At 41.6% G+C, this 21,415-nt stretch overlaps 1 protein-coding gene across 6 annotated transcripts; it reads left to right on the top strand.

Annotated features, from left to right (window-relative positions):
- Window positions 1–876: 876 nt before the first annotated feature.
- On the top strand, window positions 877–19,623 carry rab11fip4b (RAB11 family interacting protein 4 (class II) b). 6 transcript variants are annotated; one of them, XM_058402300.1, is made up of 14 exons: window positions 878–1,187; window positions 8,265–8,431; window positions 8,789–8,965; window positions 9,599–9,727; window positions 9,979–10,014; window positions 11,759–11,861; window positions 11,982–12,085; window positions 12,252–12,392; window positions 12,850–12,931; window positions 15,096–15,233; window positions 15,919–16,077; window positions 16,381–16,449; window positions 17,080–17,223; window positions 17,369–19,623. In XM_058402300.1, exons 1-14 carry the CDS (start codon window positions 1,128–1,130, stop codon window positions 17,483–17,485), a joined length of 1,626 nt encoding a protein of 541 aa, XP_058258283.1. In that variant the 5' UTR covers window positions 878–1,127; the 3' UTR covers window positions 17,486–19,623. The 6 variants fall into 6 exon arrangements, with proteins under 6 accessions (XP_058258289.1, XP_058258283.1, XP_058258285.1 ...); XM_058402304.1 differs by lacking the exon at window positions 878–1,187 and adding an exon at window positions 5,179–5,788; XM_058402301.1 differs by lacking the exon at window positions 878–1,187 and adding an exon at window positions 5,795–5,942.
- Window positions 19,624–21,415: the final 1,792 nt, after the last annotated feature.

Here is a 21,415-nt window from a genome sequence, read left to right on the forward strand (position 1 = left end):
TATTAAATTTTTATAATAAATAAATAAATAAATAAGTAAATACAGTAAACTGACAGTGTAAGAATGAGGATTAATGTCTTTGGCTATTATTTCCCTGATTTTTAAAAGTATTTTTATTTATTTTTTTAAATATTAGCTAATAATATAATGAACTATTTTAATTTTTTTTCCTGATTTAAATTTTATTATTATTTATCTTGTAAAACATTGTGTAATAATATACTATTTTCTCCATTTTTAGATTTTGTTCCCCTGATTTTTAAAAAATATTATTATTTATTTTGTAAAATATCAGCTAATAATATAATGAACTGTTTTCACCATTTTTACAATTTTTTTTCCTGATTTTTACATTTTTTTTATTATTTACTTTTTTTAATATCAGCTAATAATGTAATTAATAATATAATTATTTTTTCCATATTTTTTAAAAAAAATATATTTTTTCTCTTAACTGTTTTTCTTTTATACAAAATGTCACGTTAAAGAAGAAAAACTTTTAGAAGATTTATGAGTAATTTGTAAGAAGTAACTATTTTAAAGTACAAGAATATATATATATATATATATATTGTTTAATGGTTTAATGGTTAACTGTGTGTGTGTGTGTGTGTGTGTGTGTGTGTGTGTGTGTGTGTGAAAATGTGTGAGTTCATCTCTCATTTCCCTGCTTCTACAGGATCTCATTAATATGCAAATCAGGTGACGTCTGAGGCGAACGGCCCCGCCCCCGCATGCCGCCCTTTCGAGGCTTGGTTGCCTGGCAACAGCCTTTTAGAGAGGGAGAGTAGGCGGAGTTTCGCTCAGTAACTCTGTAACTCTTGGCAGCTGCGAGTTGTGTTCGTTCGGAGTTTCTGAACGTGTGTGTGTTTGGAGAGTGTGTGTAGAGTGTGTGTGTACAGTGTGTGTAGAGTGTGTGTGTACAGTGTGTGAGCTCATGCGCTGTGGTAACGGCGTGTGTGAGTGGTGTGTTTTGTTGTTTTGTGGATAACAGAGAGCAGCTCATCAGAAGAAGGAGCGGAGCCGCTTATGCGTGTGTGTGCGCGTGCGTGCGTGTGTGTGTGTGCGTGTAAGAGAGAGAGAGAGAGTGAGTGAGTGAGTGAGTGAGTGTGTGTGTGTGTGTGTGAATGGCCCTGGAGTGTGAGGAGTGGACACACACCGACCATGTGGACGCAGTGACGCACACGGTAAGAAACTCTTAGTGTTACAAAGTGAACCGCATTTTTTTTTACTGTGTAATTAATTCGTAATTATTTCCTTGTTAATTGTTTAATAATGTATTTCCCCGCGCCGGTTGTTTCACACTGTATCCTCCCTCCATTGTAAATGTATTCAGAGAGGAGTGATATGACAAAAACATGGTCAGATATTCAGGTGAAGAGCGGAAGCAAATTATCTCTACAACTTTTATTTAGTTTATCACGTGTTCCACAGAGCTGCTGCTGAGTTCTGCGCATTTCACTGCATATCATACTGTGTACGATTATGTATGTGACAAATAGAATTTGAATTTGGACTCTGATTGGTCAGAAGGTGTTGAGTTCTCTCTAACAGCAGCTCTCACTGTAGTGCAGGTTTATATTAATGTACTCACTCTGATAACCTTATCGTTTCCATAGCAACGGCTCCTTCAAATGGGCGTATACAGCTCACACTACAGATGATGTATGAAACGTGTGATGTGTGGAAGGAGTCTCCAGTGTCAGTGTTCTGTAACAGTCTGAGGTAGAGCTGGAACATCTTCAGGACAGAGGAGTTAACACTCATGGTTTCTCACTAACACAAAAACCTACTTTTTTTTTTTTTAAAGTCTTCTTAACTTGAGGAGAGAGAATAAAGAGAGGCTGAGGAACGAGTGTTTATGGTGTGCTGAGGGAACGAGTGTTTATAGCTGCTATAACGTGAGAGTGAACAGGAAGTAGCCTACTAGGAACTAGGAAGCTGAAATTGTAAGTAAGTTGCTGCAATATAAGAGGAATAAAACCCTTGGGGTCGTGCTGTTGTAGGAAAATAATCAATGTTAGGATGGTAACTGTTACCACACACACACAGCTTTGCTCTCTGTGTCTGTCTCTCTCCTCTGTGTCTCTCTTCATAATGAGATTATTGTGAGAATTAGGGACAGCTCATTTATAGACTTCTGGTACACACACACACACACACACTGAACCTTTAGAAAGGTGATTCTGGTTTGACATTAACTTTGTTTAAAAAGGGAACTCTGGTTTTCCTAACACTTCAGTGTGTGTGTGTGTGAGTGTGTGCTGGGCAGAAAGAAGAATTGAAGCTCTAATAACTTTAATCACTGCATGTTAAACCCTCAGAAACACTCATATTAAACTCTGTAGCTGGAAGCTGTAAAGTTCATGTATTTGGTACAGTGGAGTAAATTGGGAGGCAGCCGTGTGTGTGTGTGTGTGCTGTGTAACACGACCTTACCATGAGCTCTTTATCTTTCTGCTCAGCAGTCTAGAAGATTGAGGAGATCCAGAATCCTCTCTATCTCCATCCATCTGTCCCCTGTTTTCTCTCTATCAGTCTGTCAATCTGTTTATTTGGGAAAGATTGACAGATGAAATGATACGGGAAAGTCAAGCTGGATAAGTGCTCAGGGACCTGTTAAGATTGTGTGTGTGAGAGAGAGAGAGAGGGAGACCACAGAAATGTGTGTCAAACCCAATTGTTCTCACACAGAAACAGTGGGATTACAAGTGAGCTATTAAAGGAGCAGAGAAACACTGCAGGAGGGAGCTGAGAAACACACACTGAGTGTGTGTGTGTGTGTGTGAGCGCATATATAAGAGAGCAACTGAGGGGCAGGTGATAGAACAAATGCTAATAGCACACACACACACACACACGATACCAGTTTGTCTGCTTGGGTTTCAGCTTACACTGACCCACTTCTCTGTGTGTAAGGAAACACAATCCATCCACATGAAGATGTGTAAGTTATCAACTTTAAAGTTCTCTCTCTCATTGTTCTTGTGATAGTTGTATAAAGTGTATAATTTATTAACTTATAACTTGCTGATATAAACATATCATATAAATATGTGCATGCTGAGTAACACCAATCAGATAGAAATGATGAAGTGGCACGTTTACATCACTTAGGCCACACCTCCTTTACTGTGAGTGACCTCACAGAGGCCACACCTCCTTTACTGTGAGTGACCTCACAGAGGCCACACCTCCTTTACTGTGAGTGACCTCACAGAGGCCACACCTCCTTTACTGTGACTGACCTCACAGAGGCCACACCTCCTTTACTGTGATTGACCTCACAGAGGCCACACCTCACAGAGGAGATTAACATAATGTTTAATTGTGTAGTGTAATCTGAACCGCATTAACTTGTATAAAAAAACTTTTTAGAAACTGCATGCTAACTAGTGCATGTGATGTAGCATAGCTAGCTAGCCATCATTAGCAAACCCCGCCTCCTTTACATCAGTGGCTGATGATCAGAGACTGACTGGTCAGTGAAGGTCACAGTGAGGGGTACAGTCAGGTTCAGCTCACTGCAATCGGGCAGCTGATTGAGTCTCCTGTGTCTCTGTTCCTCTGCCCACAAGACACTTTAACTCATCATGGCTGCAGGAGGCAAGAGGGAAATATTTTGTGCTCAAACGATTTCATTAATGAAGTAGTGGTGACTAATAAAAAAAGCATAACAGTGCCTCATGGCTGGACCTGCCTCTGGACCTGCCTCTGGGGCCACCCCAAGAGCGACAGCAGTGCAGTGGGTCAGTGATACAGTTACAGAGAAAGTGCTGAAAGAAATAAAAATAAACTTAACTGCAGCTCTACACACATCACAAACAGCTCCATGTGCACAGGTAAAGGTGAGACGGAGAAAAACCCAGCAACAAATAGGAACTGATACGATTCATAGATTATTACACAACTGCTGTAAACATCTGATGCTGCTGTAATCAGCTGTTACCTGTTCTCTGTACACACTATCTTTCAGAGCCAGGATCAGGTGTGTGTGTGTGTGTGTGTGTGTGTGTGTGTGTGTGCTGAGGTTGCTGTAGCATTGTGCACCATGGTGCTGTAAAATGACTCACTGCTTCCTGAGCATCACCTCAGTGTGTGTGTGTGTGTGTGTGTGTGTGTGTGTGTGTGTGTGTGTGGGAGTGTGAAACAGTCTCTTTAGCACTGTGCAGTGAATCATCTTCATCTTCAGTTCTGAATGGTGAGTTGGGAAACACACAGAGTGGTGAAACCGAAACTGTGCGATGATCTAACTTGCCTTTATTATTGATCCTTTGTGTTTGGTGTAGAAGATTGTGGGATTTCCTACATAGAGAAGGAAACCCACACACACAGAGGTATACGCTGGATATAAACTGCAACACAGGTGAAGGTGTGACTTATATCTGCTGGAATATTGAGGCACTTCATTTGCCTGGGGTTTTTAATAAACCAGCAAAGATTTCTGAGTGAAACACAAAGAGCGAGAAACGTGATACAGGAAGTGTGTAATCACAACGCTTCTGTTCTTCTGCTGTGTAGAGAGAGACAGTGGGCGAGTGAGGGAATGCTTTCTCAACACACACACACACACACACTCATTCCTTATCACACATGTACTTTCAAACTTCAGTCTCGTGTTTCGTGGCAAGAGAGACTGATTGAGTGTGTGTATGTGAGAGAGAGAGAGAGAGAGAGAGATTGATTCAGAGAGATAGAGACTTATTGAGTGTGTGTGAGAGCGAGAGAGACGTATTGAGTCAGAGAGAGAGAGACGTATTGTGTGTGTGTGAGAGAGAGACATTTAGAGAGAGAAAGAGACGTATTGGGGAGAGAGAGAGGGACGTGTAGAGTGTGAGAGAAAGAGAGAGAGAGACGTATTGAGTGTGTGTGTGAGAGAGACAGGCAGATGGAAAGGAAACAAGATACAGAAAGAGAGACAAACATAGAGATACAGATGGAAAGAGACCGAATGACAGACAAGTGAGGATAGTTTGGAGAAAATTCTTCAGGTTTTGAGGAGCTTCTCCTTAAGAAACTGGAAAAGATTTGGGGAAGACGACTTGTCCAGAAGAGAGAGGATTTTGAGGATCTTCTGATTCAGAACTGGAAACAGGTTTTAAGAGTTCACAACATGTGGTGCGTGCGTGTGCGTGCGTGCGTGCGTGTGCGTGCGCGTGCGTGCGTGCGTGCGTGCGTGTGCGTGTGCGTGCGTGTGTGTGCGTGTGTACACACACAGTGTATTTATTTTCACCTGACCTTGACTTTATCATGTGTAGACAGCTGACTGCCACAAAGTCTAAACATCGGTTCTAAAATCAAGCGGAGAAAAAAGTCTCTCTGAAGTGAAACCTGGAGTAATTCCTGATCCACGCCGGAGCCGAGGGTGAAGTTCGGGCTGCAGATGGAGTTCACACCTTAAACTTTTAGATCTGTATGAGAGTTTGCCTTCAAGAATCTGATGTTCATTCAGATTTCTCCAGAATTCGGTCCGCTCTGCTGAGTGAGAAGAAGAGGAAACCAGTAACAATGGATGTGGTCATTCATGAAAGTTCAGTATGAAAGGAATCATGTGGCTAATCTCGTCAGGAGATGATGACCAGTTCCACTCATCAGTTTTTATTTGTGTTTAAAGAGTTGTGCGATTTGCTTCATCATGCTCTGAGAGATGTGCTGGTTGTCTGTTCAAGTCTGAGCATGACCTCTGCGTCATGAACCCTGTGCGTCACCCAGGTTGAATCAGTGTGTTTGGATTTACCGGTCCATGTGAGTGAGCGCCAAACCCCGGGGCGGGCTCGTAGGAGGGCAGGTGCGTGCTCGGCGTCTCTTAATTCCCCTCACACACACGTGTTAGAACACACCTCACAACAAGCTGAGATTTTGTTAGCCACACGATTGGACAGGTTGCTCTCAGAGAGAGAGAGAGAGAGAGAGAGAGAGAGAGAGAACGAACGAACAGCATGGTAAGACTCGATACTGTCAGAATGGTGGTGTTCCTCTGATATTCCTCAGTAGTTCCTCTTCCTCCTCTGATCTGTTTCTGACTAGCAAACATTTAACCCATGTAACAGTTGTGTACTGAGTCAGCAGATATCGATTTCTGTTCAAACAGTTTAGAATACAGGTGAGTTTTATTTATGTGAGATTAAGACACAAATATCTTTACACCACAGAGCTGTCCAGTTCTGTGTTCTGATTTGTCCAGTTCTGTGCTCTATATTAATGCACTCGCTCTCATACTTTATTGTTTCCATAACAACGGCTGGTTCACGTGTAGAAAGGATGAAGGAGGAATGTGTTTATATAACATGTATGTGTGTGTGTTTAAGGAGTCAACAGCGGTGAAGGTTCTTTGGGACCTCTCTGTGCGTTGTAATCGAAAACTTTTTTTGTTCCACAGGTCACATGACTAGCATAAAATGAGTATAAATTAATGTAAAACTGATTTTCTAGAAATAATTTAGAGCATAAGAATTAGTAGATGCTTGATGTTTACTGTATTATATTCATGGCGTACCTTAGGGTGCAATTTTCGGTCCAAACTCCAAAATGCTCCAAAATTTTTCATTATGAGAACATGGTCAGAGAAATATCTGATATATTTTTTTAACTTTTTTGGGCAGACTTTTTATATACAGGACATAAAGACAACATTCTCACACATGCTATTTTGCTAACCCTTCACTCACACCTCCCATGTTGTTTTAGCCTTTTTGTGAACTGAACACACGCATCATCCCGTCACATGCCGTATCACTGACCCAGTCGTTGTGCTTTGACAAAAGAGATTGATTGTAGTTGGCTTTTATCCTTTATTATGGCAACAAAGAGGAAGGCAGTGTCTGAAATGGTTGCGTAATCGAGACTTTTGGGTAATAGAAACAGGGTAGAGTTTACTCAGGCTTCAGGTGAGATTAACGCTGCATGTAGGTATGTGCGCTAATAAACACACTAAATTATGATTTAGTGTACATGTCAAGTAACAAACTGAGAAAACTGAGAAAACTGGCCAAAGAGTTAGGTAAAGTCCAACTGACTGAACTACTGAACAGACTTGTGGGTTCAATCTGATTCTTATTATTTAAAGTCAAAACTGAAGGCCAGCATGCTAGTTCAGGGGATTAGTACAAATAACACACACCATGGGGCTGAGTCTGACAGCAAAATGCTAAAAAGATTCTACTGGGGTTTAGTTGGAGGACACACATACACACACACACACACACACACACACACACAGAGGATGTGAGGATGGAGTTCAAAAAATGTACATCAGTGGTGGTGTAATCTGTAACAGGCAATCATAGCTGTGTGTGTGTGTGTGTGTGTGTGTGGACCACTAGAGCTTTGTCCTCTCTGTTAATCTGTCATTCTTCATTTGCCTAGAACTCTGAGTTGGCAGTCTGGCACCACACAAACACACACACACACGGCGGTGTCACTGTGCAGTATTGCTGGTTAGAATAGAAGACTAATACATTATGTCTGTTAGTTGTGGAACCGGTTTGCCAAACACACACACACACATGCGCACACATGCAGAGAAATGGGAGGTTTCATCCAGGACTCAGGACATTCCCGTGTTCTTCAGGTTGTCATGTTTGTGTAGATCCCCGTTTTGTTCATGTTCCAGTTTCTTCATTGTTTAGTTTCTCCTGGTTCTTGCTCTCTGTGTTCCTGATCTTCTGTGTTGTGGAGTTCCAGGTTCTCCTGTGTTTCCTGACGTCTAGGTCCCTGTGTTTGTGTCCTGACTCTGTGCTCAGGTCTCTGTAGACTCCATTCAGTGCTCACACTGTATGTCAGCAGGTTGCCAGGTCCTCTACTTTCTTCTCCCTGGGTTGTAGCTCTACTGGTTTCCTAGTCCCTCTATTTCCCTGGTCCCTAGGTCCTTATGTTGACTCTTCACTGTGTTTTCTGATCCTGAGTTCTCCAAGTTGCCTGGTCTCTAGATCCCTGTATTGTTTCAAGTCTTGATGCACTAGATCCCTTTGCTGTAGGTTCCTGGGTTGGGATGTAGAGGCTCAGTGGTCAAGATGTTGGATTATAGATTGGAAGGTTGTGAGTTCAAATCCCATCAGTCAGGTCCCTAAACCCTCAGCAGATGAGTTGTGTAAATCTGCTAAATGCTGTAAATGTTGCTCTGGGTCCTAAAGCTGGCTCCATGGTGGCACAGGAACGCTGACGTTCATCTCAGTCTTACATTCAATCAGGCATTACATTCACTCTAACAGGTGCAGAGTGTCAGCATCTCAGCATGTTCCTCACACGTGTCTGTCTCTCTGTAGCTCAGGGAGGTCATGTCAGTGTCCGTGAAGGAGCTGTACGATGATGAAGAAGCTCGGGAGTCGGACCGAGACAGCGCCATCGAGAGCGCCGCCGGATCTGAGCTCTCGGATAGTGGAAAAGGAGGAGACAAGGAGGAAGGACTCCGAATGTTCTTACCTCGGCAGAAGTGAGTCCTCATGAGCATACACACACACACACACACACACACAAACACCTGCACATGCTGACACTGGAGACAATGCCTTTCATTCCAAACTAATGTTAGTAACTATAATTGACCGTTTGTTGTTTTTTACTGGAGGTGTGTCACGCCTGATCTACTGGACGGTAAAGGGCAGGGAGGTTATTGTTAGCATGTACTGAAAAAGCTTAAGTAGCTTAACCCTTCATGATGTTCGAGACAAAGAGATTAAAATTCTTAGGCATGCTGGGTAATGTGGATATTACAGATATTTTTGGCACGTTGATTAAGAATAGAAATGAATAAAAGAAGCTAATAGAGAGAGGGTTAACGATGTTACAGGAGCGGAGAGCAGAGCCTGAACCCCTCCGTGACCTCTGACCTTTCGACACGCTCGCTGAACGAGGAGCAGTTTGAGGATTATGGAGAAGGCGACGATGTTGACTACAGTCCCATCAGCCCTGAGGATGAGACGCACACTAATGGGTTCTCCGACCTCGGGTCCTCTGTACCTTCCAGGTGTGTGTGTGTGTGTGTGTGTGTGTGTGTAAGAAGGTGAGATGTTGTGTATAAAGTGATTCACAGTTGATGTCACAGTACCAGTAGCTGATGTGGAAATGAATTCCTGTAATGAATTGGGAATTGTGGAAATGAAGTAAGCCGACTTCCTCCCCGAGTTGACACACACACGTCAGCATGAGTGAAACCTGAAGCTCTGGGTTTATTCCACAGCTACATCTATTACGTCAAGCTTTACCAGTGAAGAGGTGGCTACTGATGGAGGGATGATGAGGAGGATGATTATTTATTGAAATATTTTGTAAATTAATTTAACATCCCCAAAAACACAATTTAAAAAGCATTCTGGAGTGAAGAGGATTGTGTAGAGAGAGACGAATGAACAAAAGGAAAAGCAAATAAAGAAAGAGAAGATGAATAGAGAGAGATAATGAGGAGGTGAAGGAATGAGAGACAAACGTATATAAAGAAAGAGAAGGAAATGAGTCAGATAAAGAAGAAATGAGAAACAAAGTGAGGGTTAGACAGAAGACAGAGAAAAAAGAAGGAAAGAAAAAAGGAAGGTGATGAAATAACAATGTCTCTGTCTGTCTGTCTCTCTGTGTCTCTCTCTCTCTCTCTCTCTCTCTGCAGTGCCACTCACACACCCCAGAAGGTGAGACAGGTGAGCGGGGATCATGAAGTGTTTTGCTCAAACTGCTGCAAAAAAGTCACTCAGCTCAATGAGCTTGAGACTCGGCTCAAGAACCTCAAAACACACAGGTAATACACACACACACACACACCTGCTTTAGAGCGAGTGAGAGTTCACAACATGAAACTGTAATTATCACAATTTTCACATCATGATGAGAAAGGGCTTATGAAATATATCTGAGCTGAAAGTGGAGAATTTGCTCATTTTTTTCAGATAATTAGCTTAATTGTTTGTGTGTGTGTGTGTGTGTGTGTGTGTGTGTGTGTGTGTGTGTGAGAGAGAGAGATATTAATGGTATTACTCTTTTTTCTTTCAGCCCTAACAAGAAAATTTCCAGTACAGCATTTGGCAGGTGAGTTGCTGTGTGTGTGTGTGTGTGTGTGTGTGTGTGTGTAGCTTGATCAGTGGTTAATCATTACAAAAACACACACTGTCCTTCACACTCTATTAAAGGAGAGCTGTGTATGCTGTATTAATGTGTGTGTGTGTGTGTTCCCATGCAGAGCTTGATCAGTGGTTAATCATTAAACACACACTCACACACACACTGGAATGTTGTGTGCACGGCCATGTCTTTTTTTTTTTCTCCTCATGTTTATTGTTCCATATTTCACACACGCCGACACACAGAACCCTGGTGACACGCTGACCACGTAAAGGTCCGAGTGTGGTCTCAACAGAACTGACTCTGAGGTGTGGGGTTGTGTAACACACACTGGTTCTTCTTTAATACACTGAAGTCACTCAGGGTTGAGATGAGAAGCTGAGAAGACTTGATGTGTGTTTCAGCTTCTTTACCTCAGGAGGAACGTTAGTCCAGATGTTGCTCAGCTGGTTCAGTTCTGCTGATTGTTCAGTGTAAAACCTTCCTTTTCCCTCTGATTGAGTCTTGTGGTGTGTGTGTGATGAAGTTCCTCCTGATTAGATCAGACACATTTCTCTAAACAATCAGACAGAATGTTTCTGTAGACGTCTGACTTCATTCTGCTGCCACCATCATGAGCTCCAGAGAGAATGGTCCAGAAGTAGCCATGAAGCCCAAGCCATGCCACCTCCACCACCCCAGCTCCATCTCCACCACCACTTCTACCACAACCACCTCCATCTCCACTACCACCTCCATCTCCACCACCACCTCCATCACTGCCACCAAAACCATGTTTCACACATCTGCTCGTGTGCTTTGGATCATGAGCAGATCTTTTCTTCCTCCACACTTTGGTAAAGGTTCATCTCAGCTCCAAAACTTTTGTGGATCTTCTGTGTTTCTGTCTGGAGTCCAGTCTGGTCTTCTGATCCTTGAGAAGTTTGTGTCATTGTCCAGGGGCTGGTTGTGTGACCTTCACCCTGTCCTGTGGAGGTTAACATCACTGACTGCCGTTTTGTTTTTTTTTTCTCTTCGAAGCTTCACAACATTTCTGTCATCAGCTGCTCTTGTCCTCCACTGACCTGTTCAGTGTCTGTCTCTGTGCTCCAGAGGCATGCCGGAGGTTTTTAAACATCTGGATCTTTACATCGAGAACTGAAGCTGATCATCTTGTCTTTCATTTATCTTTTTTTTTCATCCAACAAAAATGTCTTCAATGTAGCAAGAACAATATAATTACCCTGTCCCAGTACTTTCAGAGGTGTGTGTGTGTGTACGTATGTGACCTGTACAGTTTAAATGTGTGTCAGTAATTGGAGCAGTTTAAATTGAGATAATTGTGAGGTGTGTTTGTGTAGAACACAAATTTGGGTTTCTCGCTATTCTAATTGGTTAATTGCTGTTGCCGTAGTGACAGTGTTTCTACTCTGCAGCTTTTAACTGTTAAAAATCTTTGGACTCTGTGTGTGTGTGTGTGACTGTAGTAAGAGGTGTGTGTACATGTGTATGTGTTTGAGAGCGTACATGACATGTGTGTGTGACTGTAGTAAGAGGTGCTAGAGCAAGTGGGGCAAAGGAAGTGTGTGTGTGTGTGATGTAGATGTGCTACAATCCAGATGAAGCTTTGCTGCAGTATGTACCCCCCCCACCTCTATTGCAGTAGATAGAGGTGAGTGTATTCTCACTGCGCTCTCTGTGTGTGTGTGTGTGTGTGTGTGTGTGTTCACAGGCAGCTGCTCTACCACAGTAATCTCAGCAGTAGGAACGGCAGCACAGAAGACCTGTTCAGAGAAGGCAGCATTGATTATTGTGACACTGACATCGCTGACAAGGTAACACACACACACACCTATATTCCAGACGATGCAATAAGGTCTTATCTTAAAACATGTTGTTTTATTTTTTATAAAATAATGGTGTAATGCATCACTCTGTGTGTGTGTGACATTCAGGTGAGTCAGTTAGAGAAGAAGCTGTATGAGCTGGAGAATGAGAGTCTGATGAACACTGATGTGCAGTCCAAACTCAAGCAGGAGAACACAAACCTAGTGCACAGGTAAACACACACACTGCTACATGGATTCCATCATGTGTACGTTTGAAGGCCTCCAGAACATAGTAGGTCCTTCATTTGTGGATAAATGATCATTAGAATTATAGACATTCATGAAATTAGAAACTATGATGTCAGTTGTGGTATTAAAAGGTGTGTGTGTATGTAGGGTACACGAGCTGGAGGAGCAGCTGAAGGAACAGGAGGCGCGAGCTGAGCAGATCATGGAAAGCGAGCTGAGGAGACACCGAGACGCCTTCAACAAACTGGAACGAGACAAGAAGACAGAGATCGAGATACTCAATAACCGGTATACACACACACACGCACACACACACAGTCAATACTTTTGGCAATATAGTGTAGCTTTAATTTTTTAAATGTTTGGCTTGACTTTGAGCTACTGTAGAGTGAGACACCCTTGGGGGCGGGGCTTGAACATTCTAGCATGGTTCAAGATGATTTATTAAAGTTATTTGGTCATATCGGTGTCGGAAACAGAAAGGAGCTATGATGACAAGTTCTGAAAAAAACGTGTTAAAAGAATTGACCTGCAGTTTAAACAGAGAGGGTTACAGTTACACACAAAGTTACACACTGCCGCTTTAATCCAACTTACCATGAACATCAGAGGTGATGAGAGACTTTCCACCTGGACATTGCTGACCTTATTTAAATCCAGTTCTTTATGAAATCCTGTAATACTGACCTGATAGGTGTGTGTGTGTGTGTGTGTGTTTTAACTGTGTGTTTGTTTTTGGTGTCAGGGTGCAGCAGTTGGAGGTGGAGAACACAGAGATGTTGGCCAGTGTGAACAGACTGAAAATGCAGACGGAGAAGCTTGATGAGGTGTGTGTGTGTGTGTGTGTGTGTATATACAAGGTGTGTGTCACCAGAAGATTTAGCATGAACTGTTATTCACCACTTCGGAAGTTTCTCATGGTTCACAAGCTGTGACACAATGCTCATGTTCCTCAGTATGGGGAAGTGTGTTAGCGGTTGCTGCTAAGCGTAACTATACTGTTGTTGTTAGTCATACAGAAGTTTTTCAGCACTTCTGAGGTAAATGTTGACGTTACGGCTCATTCACACTCATAATGTGTAAATCATCATTTATTCACGAGGTGTCTGTCCGTGTGTATTATATAACAACACTTCTGAGTTAAATGCTAATGTTTCAGATGGATCTCTTTCGTTTCCACTCTCACTGTTATAACAGCTAGTCAATAAAATCATTTTAGCATAATCTTAGCCTTTTCTGAGGTAAATGTTAATGTTCTGAATGATTTGGTCTCGTTTCCACTTTCACTGTGTCTTTTACTGTGTGTTAGACTTTTTTTTTTTTTTTACAGTAGCTGTAGCAGATTGATTAACGTCTACGGCTAAGTTTTACCGTTGCCTAGTGACAGCAGGAAGAATAGCAATGTTGTGCTAAGTATACAGCACATACAGAGTAAATGTGACCCTCTACTCTGTGTGTGTGTGTGTGTCACTTTAACACCGCTCGTGTGTATAGAGCGTCAGTGAGGTGTTGTAAACGTGGTCTTGCATACTAAATACGAGTTCGCTATTTTAAATTAAGCATAGCATGCTAAATGTCCTGAGAAGACTTTCTCAGAGAGGAAATCTGCAGCGTGAACCATTTTTGTTTTTTTTCACAGCACTGAACAGAAAACACTTTAAAATGCTGAACCAGCACAAGTGCTAATTGATTCCTTCCAGCGTGATGAGAGCGATGTCGAGGAGATCTCCTTGAAGATTTTTCCTTTTCTCACTATCTACAGAATTGTACAACTCTCAAAAGTTTCTCTATCTGAATTGTAATTAATAATTAATCAAATTTTATCAAATTAAATACAGATTATTTATCCCTTTAGGTCATATTTCTCAACTAACAAGCTAGCATGCTCTTCAGCTGATTTGCTGACTAGCTACTTATGAAGCAGGATAAACGTCTCAGACACTAAAATAAAATAAAACATTATAAATCTGTGAGGGAAATGTTATAGATATAGATACTGCGGCTAAGCTAACTAACGACTGAGGTGAGGGTTTTGCTAGCTAGCACACAGCAGTGCATGGGCAGTGTGAAGACTGGAAGGAAGACAAAACCATCAGGAACTTTTAAAGTTACCTCAGATTATGTGGGTAAATTAGGAAAAAAGAGGCCTACTGTATAGCTACATTGATTTAGCATGAATAACTAGCACATAGCTGTCTGCTCTTTTTATAGACAATGTGAAGACAGATTGAAAGTGGAGACGTAACAGACATCCTGAACATCAACAATTACCTCAGATTTGTTGGTAGATTACTCAAAGGATTTCTATGGCTAAAAGGACATTATGACAGCTAGCATCAGCTGCTAGTCCAGCCCTGCTGATCAGATCTGTGTTTTGGTGTGTGTGAAGTCAGATGAGACTTTGGGCTGTGTGTTAACAAAACAAACAGTCATGAGTGAGCTGCTGGTGAGAGATGGAGTCAGGTGATAAGAGAATGTTTAAAAGCAGCACTCTTTAAATCGTGTAGCAGGAGCGTGTGTGTGTTTAGGATCGGTCAGATAAGCTGTGGACACATCGCTGCCCGATTCTGCAGAACTAGCATTAGACGTGATCGTTATTTATGTATGATGTGAATGTTTTCTGCGGATTAGCATAAAAACTACAGTATGTTTTTAGTCACCCAAACTAGCATGGCGGTATCACAATCCACAGATGTTGGAAAAATCTCATGTATAAAATGTAGTTCACACTGGATGATGGAACCAAATAAAAAGAGCCACAACCTTCTCTCTACCTCCTCTACTTCCTCTACCTCCTCTAACTGTCTATCCTCTCTACCTCCTCTACCCCTGTACCTCCTCTCTACCCCTCTACCTCTGTAACTTTTGGTCCCCTCAGTGAGACGTGTGTGGGTGTGTTACACATCACTTTCCACAGGATCATTTTCCTGTCTCGGACATGACGTGTGCGTGCATGTTAACGTTTGCATGTGATTTGTTTCCATGTTCCAGGAGAAGCAGCGGATGACGGATAAGCTGGAGGACACCAGTCTCCGTCTGAAAGATGAAATGGATTTGTACAGGAAGATGATGGACAAACTGAGACAGAACCGGAACGACTACCAGAGGGAGAGAGAAGCCATGCAGGAGGTGAGACCAAGCTAATAAACCAGAAATAAATCAAACCTGCACCATTAGCAGAGGTGTTTTTAGTGTCTAAAGTGACCACAGGAGCGTCGAGGCAATTGACTTGACCATAGAGAGAAGTCTACATTTCTCTGTCTAAAACTCTTGACCTTGTCTGATATCAGTGTGTGTTCGAGTGATGACTAAAAGCGAGCAGATTTAGGAGCAGAGTCATCGAAGGAAAATACTTATAGTTTAATTTTAATTAAAATGATTATTCTGTAATCAGCAGCAGGGATGAAGGAACTCTTTATATCTTAATGTGTATAAATGTAATCTAAATATAGAAATAAAACTAAATAAATGCTAACAGAATTTTGCTTGTTACAACTAAAAAATTACTTTTTAGTAACTTTGTGTTTTTGCTTATTTTCGAATCTTTGGCAAAAAAATAAAGAATTGAAATATGATATTTACATTAGATCTGACAAAATCTGACAAAATAAATTATATGACAAAAATATTTCTATGATGCGTGATGTACATATATTTAAGGATTTTGGTTCCTTAAATATTTTTGTAAAAAAAAATTAACATTTTGCTCTTTATTCATTGAACTGTTTAACAAAAATCTAGACATAAATGCCAGTTAATGAAAAATCTAAAACACAAACTTCAAATGAAATCTGATCTGAAAATGTGTTTGCAGCTGATTGAGGAACTCCGGCGAGAACTTGAGCACTTGCAGCTCTACAAGCTGGAGGCGGAGCGTCTGGGGCGGATCCGAAGGTCATCGATCAGCCTATCAGATTACAGCACACGGACTCGCGAGAGCGACCTGGAACAGGAAATGAAGCGTCTCAAACAGGTGAGCTCTCGCTGTACAATACTCACTTCACTTCCTGTCTCTGTTTCAGCTCTTTAACGCCACCTTCTGTTGTTTTATCAGCTGCTGTTAGATAAGCAATGGAGTGTTCTTTACCCAGAATGCAATCTGATACTTTGGATAGGATCCAGCGAGAGGCACACAGAGAAGCAACTAAGTTTGGATAAAACGGATATCATTTCAGAAACGGACATGTTTATTCATGATACAGAACAGTACCTGAACAGGTTCTCTTTTCCACCCCGAAGAAGAATCCTGTGTGTGTGTGTGTGTGTGTGTGTGTAGCGCTGTGTTTTGCAGGACATTCCTCCTGACCTCCAGCAGCGAGCATGTGTTAGCACATGGCTCTATGCGGTAAAGCTCCGAGTGAATCCCTCATTAACCCCCGATAACTGATGACTTCCTGCTCCTAAAACTTCTAATACAGTTTGTGTAGCTAATAAATGAGCCTCGTGTTCTTACAGCACAGCGTCGATCAGTAGCGACTACACTAACGTACGCTTCACGCTGACCCCTCATCCCATCCTCATCACATCATGACCTTTAACTGGTCTGTAGATTTACCTGCGGTCCAGCAGCACAGTGTGTTTAAACATGATACAGCCAAATGTATGTAGACACCTGAGCATCACACACACACACACACACACACACACACACGTGTGTGCTTCTTCCCCAAAACTCTTACCACACACTTGCTGCTGTGGCTTTACACTTCCACCTGAAACCCTGCAGCAGAAGATCTGGAATTCGATTTTCAACAAAACAAACACGAGTGTGATGGTCAGGGGTGCACATACTTTTGCCCTATAGCGTATGTATATTTGTCTCTTGCTGTTGTTTTGATTGATCATTTCGGACACCATATTTTCTGGGCTTTTTGTCCTCTAGCCGATTATAAAGTGAAGTAAGAGGGTGTTTAGTGTTGTGAAAAGTGACCTCAGGTCAGCAGCGGGTTGATGGATCTGTACATCTCTTCTGCAGGAGAACCAGAGACTCCGTGAACAAAACGAAGAGCTCAATGGGCAGATCATCAGTCTGAGTCTCCACGAAGCCAAGAACCTGATCTCCACTCAGACGAAAGCTCAGTCCCTGGCTGCGGAAATCGAAAACGCTTCACGTGACCAGGTATGCAGACGTTTTATAGTGGATGAGGAACATATATAGGTTCTTTCTGTGGTCCTGTTGTGTCATCTTGTTCTGGAGTTTTGACCGGAAGCTCTGGTGTAGGACGGTGCATTAAGAGTAAATCATCTTGTCTGTCTTCCCACAGTTAATGGAAGCCCTGAAGGAGCAGGAGGAGATCAACATCCGTCTCAGGCAGTACATGGACAAGATTATATTATCCATCCTCGACCACAACCCCTCCATCTTGGAGATTAAGTACTAATAAACAAGCTCTTAGTATTTAAAACGAAAAACTGGCCGTTTGTCGCCCCCTGCTGCCGTGGAGGTGGAACTGCGCTCTTCCGAAGGGTTTTGAACTTCCTTTTGTGAAGCGTGTTCTTCATGATCCCTTTGTGAGACTTCAGGACGTGATTGGTCCTTGGTGCTGTATGTGATGGATTGAGGGAACAGCCACTGCAACGGCGGGATGAAGGATTCAAAGCGTCCAGAGGAACTGGTCTTTTTCTGGATGTTATTTTTGTACTTGTCTCAAAGCTGCTGATTTGGGGATTGATTCGGTGTTAAGTAAGTCGGTCAGAGAGAAGTACGAGTCTGGGAAAGTGTCGGAGTTGGGAAGAGGAAGTGAGAGATGGAAAATGAGTCGTCGAATAAAGCACATCCTGGTTTCCTTATGAAGTTTGCGATGTTAAAAGGGCGGGGCTAAACTTATAAATCCTGTCTGCCAATCGCAGGTTTAAGTCACTAAACCATCCTACATGAAACACTGGTTAGAAGAGCTAATGCTAACAGTGCTAATACCTCAGCAGTTCTCTAGCTTCAGTAGCATTAAGCTAATTAAAATATCATAATTTTAAGCTGTGAAGAAACTTGTAGCAGAGAAGTGAAATGTTTCTTCTGATGTCACCTGACCACATTTGTGATTGGCTCATCCGATTTAAGTTTGGCCCCGCCCCTTTTGAACCCAGAAGTCCCAGTCGCTCTGTAATCACGGCTTTACTTGGGGGCATGAGCTGATGTTACCTTTCCACCTGATGACGTCACAATCTTTCTGCTTGTCCTCATTGGCTTACATTTAAATCATCCTGGATTTGGATTCTTTTCCTCCAAATGAAGGGCTTTTAGAAGATTTCTGAATAAAACTTTCTCAGGAGAAACAATTCCCTGTAACACTGAACCCTCTCATTATCAGAGGATGTAATATAAAGTGATTAGCGGCACATGTCTGCTGAGGAAGAGCAGCATCAGCGTTATGAATGTGTCTGTAACGTCGCCTCGTCATGTCCTTGCAAGTGCTTCCTGTTTTTAAGATCTTACAAAGAATGCTGCTGAAGTAGACCATCATCATCAGGGTCTTCTCTTTATTTCAGAAGTGTTTTCATTTACGGCATTCTCTTCTTTTTCATTTTACTCTAATGCTAACTCGCTTCTTATGCAAATTAGCTATAAATTGGATAACGAAGCACTCGTCTGATGTTGAGTACCAGCTTATTTCGGGTGAGCGGAACTTTCATTACCTTTTCAGCCAAAGTTTCCCTAACATTCTGGACAGGTTCTTGACCTCTCAGTGCCAGGTATTGGCTCAGTATTGGGATTTGCACGTCACTGAACTGGGTTTGTCATGTTTTCGGTGGTCGGGGCAGTTCTGATGATGTGCTACACACCTGTTTTGGGTTTCCACTAATAACTTTTTTTTTTTTTTTTTCCTTTACGAGGTAAAGTGCCTCATATCCACTGAGCTACTTTACCTTTGCACCATGAACGCATGAACATTATTTTTCAGATTTTTCAAGTGTTTGTGCCTTTTTTTTTTTTTTAAAGCCGTCCCACTGACAGACCGCTGATTGTTTCTTGCACCTTTTTTGAATCGTGCTCCATTTCAGTGCAATTTCTAAACAAATTGTAAATACTGTAAAGCGATCTGTAACATTCACACATTTTCTAAACCATTCACTTTTTTCTACACCTCTGTTGTATAGTTTAGCTTTCACTTTTTCACTGAATATCTCCTCGCTCTGAAAGCAATAATATACCACTACTTTAGCGACAGAAGCCGAATGCTAGCTGGGGTTAACGCAGGGGTAGTGTGCTAACCAGGCTACCGTGGCTTATGATGTCCACTTTGTTTCTTCTTTAATCGTTTAATCAGATTTCTCATTCTGACCGTTGACTTTTGTAAAGACGTTTCCTATGCAGGGAAATGTTAAATGCCTCGGATTAGCATCTTGTTAATTTATTAATGTGAACTGGAGTATTGTTACACCTTTTTCTTTTCTTCATTATTTTTTTTAATGGGATGTACTGTGCTGTCCTGAAACATGCCTGAAGGAGTCAACATCAGCATGTTGGAGATCAGTAGAATGTAACTTTGGCTAGAATTTTGGCAATAAATTCTAAATTCAATGTGTGGTTTCTTATTTCTGACATGCTAGAAACCTTTTAGTGCTTTGCTTTATTTGTGTGTATATATTAGCCGAGTAGAGCAGTAATATTATGCAGTTATGTTTTTCCTGGTTGTTTTAAACGTTCCCAATTAAGTTAACTTAACCTAACTAAAATAGAGCAACAAGACAAAATTAGAAAGACAGCAATGGTGATCTCAATCATCAGCAAATGTCATTGTTTTTGGACTATTTCTGATAAATAGATTAATATTTAAGGAAACAGATTCCCTCTGTTTAGAAATGTCACGTGATGCTTCAACCAATCACATGCAGAAGATAATTAACTAGTTAACGGGTTTAACTCAATCATATCGCAGGTCAAGCTGGGTTTAACTGACAAAGTATTCGGGTTTTTTTATTATTATTGTTAATGGCTTTTAAAACTAAAATCCAATGTTTGGGGGGAAAGTATACTCAAATAGTTATGTAGTTTATACACAATGAATAGTTTTTTTCGTTTTTAAATAAAAGCAATTTAAACAGAGTAAGTCAATGCTAGCGGATGCGGTAAGGAGTCATGAGAGTGTCGATTCAGCGACTCGATTCTTTAACGTTTAGGAGTTTAATCCAAAGCTTTGAGTCGACTCTTAAGTGATTCGCCACACATGCTGTAAATCCAGAAACTGGTCGAGTCTGAACGTTTCTTCCACTTTGGAGAAATCAGAGAACAAAGAAAAGTGCAGTGGAAACATCCAACAAACAACCAAAAAACTACGACCAATAATCAGCCATTTAAAAGCCTCAAAGAAGCTGAAGAGTCAGGTAAAGCTTTATATCTTCACGCTAGCCAGTAAACTGATTTTAGATCATTGCTGTGTATTACATTGCTCTATATTGTTCAGTTTAACAATTGAAAAATCTGACATTAGATAGCTGTAACTAAGGGCCTGCATGTTCGGTGTGTGAGTCAAATGTTTCATTCGACTCACGATATCGGAGTCGACTCCTGGAGCCGTAAGTTTAACAAACTGACATTCTAATTGAAATTTCCAGCGGCTCGTACCCGTGCGCGTGACCAGTGTTTATTTACTGAAAACTCTGGAATTGTCCTTGGTGAGTTTTTAATGTTGTTCAAAGATATATTTTTAATGCTCACATTTAGTTTATTTCTTATAGTTTTATTTAATGTATCTGGTTTTTTTTTTTTGGGGGGGGGGGTTGAGCGTTTAAAAATGCTAATAATTAGCATAGCTTTTTGAACAAAATTTGAATGTGACTTACTTTCAGCTAATTTTAGCTAGCTAACTGCTCTGTATTCAGAAAGCTGAAGAGAAATTGAGTTTCCATTGAGTCACTTGTTATTGGAAGAAAATATATTTGACATCCATTTGATTGAACGGTAACACCCTCAACTCCATGTCAATGATCTCCAATAACGATGAGACGGCCTACCTAGAGGAGATTAAAAACCTGGAGACATGGTGCCAGGTCAACAATCTCCTCCTGAACATCAGCAAGACTAAGGAGCTGATAGTGGACTTTAGCACAAAGCAGGAGAGGAATTACCAGCCCCTCACCATCAACGGGACCCCAGTGGAGAGAGTGGACAGTTTCCGGTACCTAGGTGTCTACATCACGCAGGACCTGCCATGGTCCTGTCACGTTAACACCCTGGTGAAGAAGGCCCGGCAGCGTCTATCATCTCAGACGCCTGAAGGACTTTAAACTGCCCTCAAAGGTGCTAAAGACATTCTACACCTGCACCATTGAGAGCATCCTGATGGGAAGTATCACTGCCTGGTTCGGGAACA

Source organism: Hemibagrus wyckioides, linkage group LG11, assembly GCF_019097595.1.
Source record: "Hemibagrus wyckioides isolate EC202008001 linkage group LG11, SWU_Hwy_1.0, whole genome shotgun sequence".
Classification (NCBI taxonomy): domain Eukaryota; kingdom Metazoa; phylum Chordata; class Actinopteri; order Siluriformes; family Bagridae; genus Hemibagrus; species Hemibagrus wyckioides.

Coding starts and splice junctions, on each gene's coding strand:
- rab11fip4b (XM_058402300.1), top strand. CDS start 1,128: ATGGCCCTGGAGTGTGAGGAGTGGACACACACCGACCATGTGGACGCA. Junction 10,015..11,758: donor TCCAGTACAGCATTTGGCAG/GTGAGTTGCTGT, acceptor GTGTGTTCACAG/GCAGCTGCTCTACCACAGTA. Junction 11,862..11,981: donor ACACTGACATCGCTGACAAG/GTAACACACACA, acceptor TGTGACATTCAG/GTGAGTCAGTTAGAGAAGAA.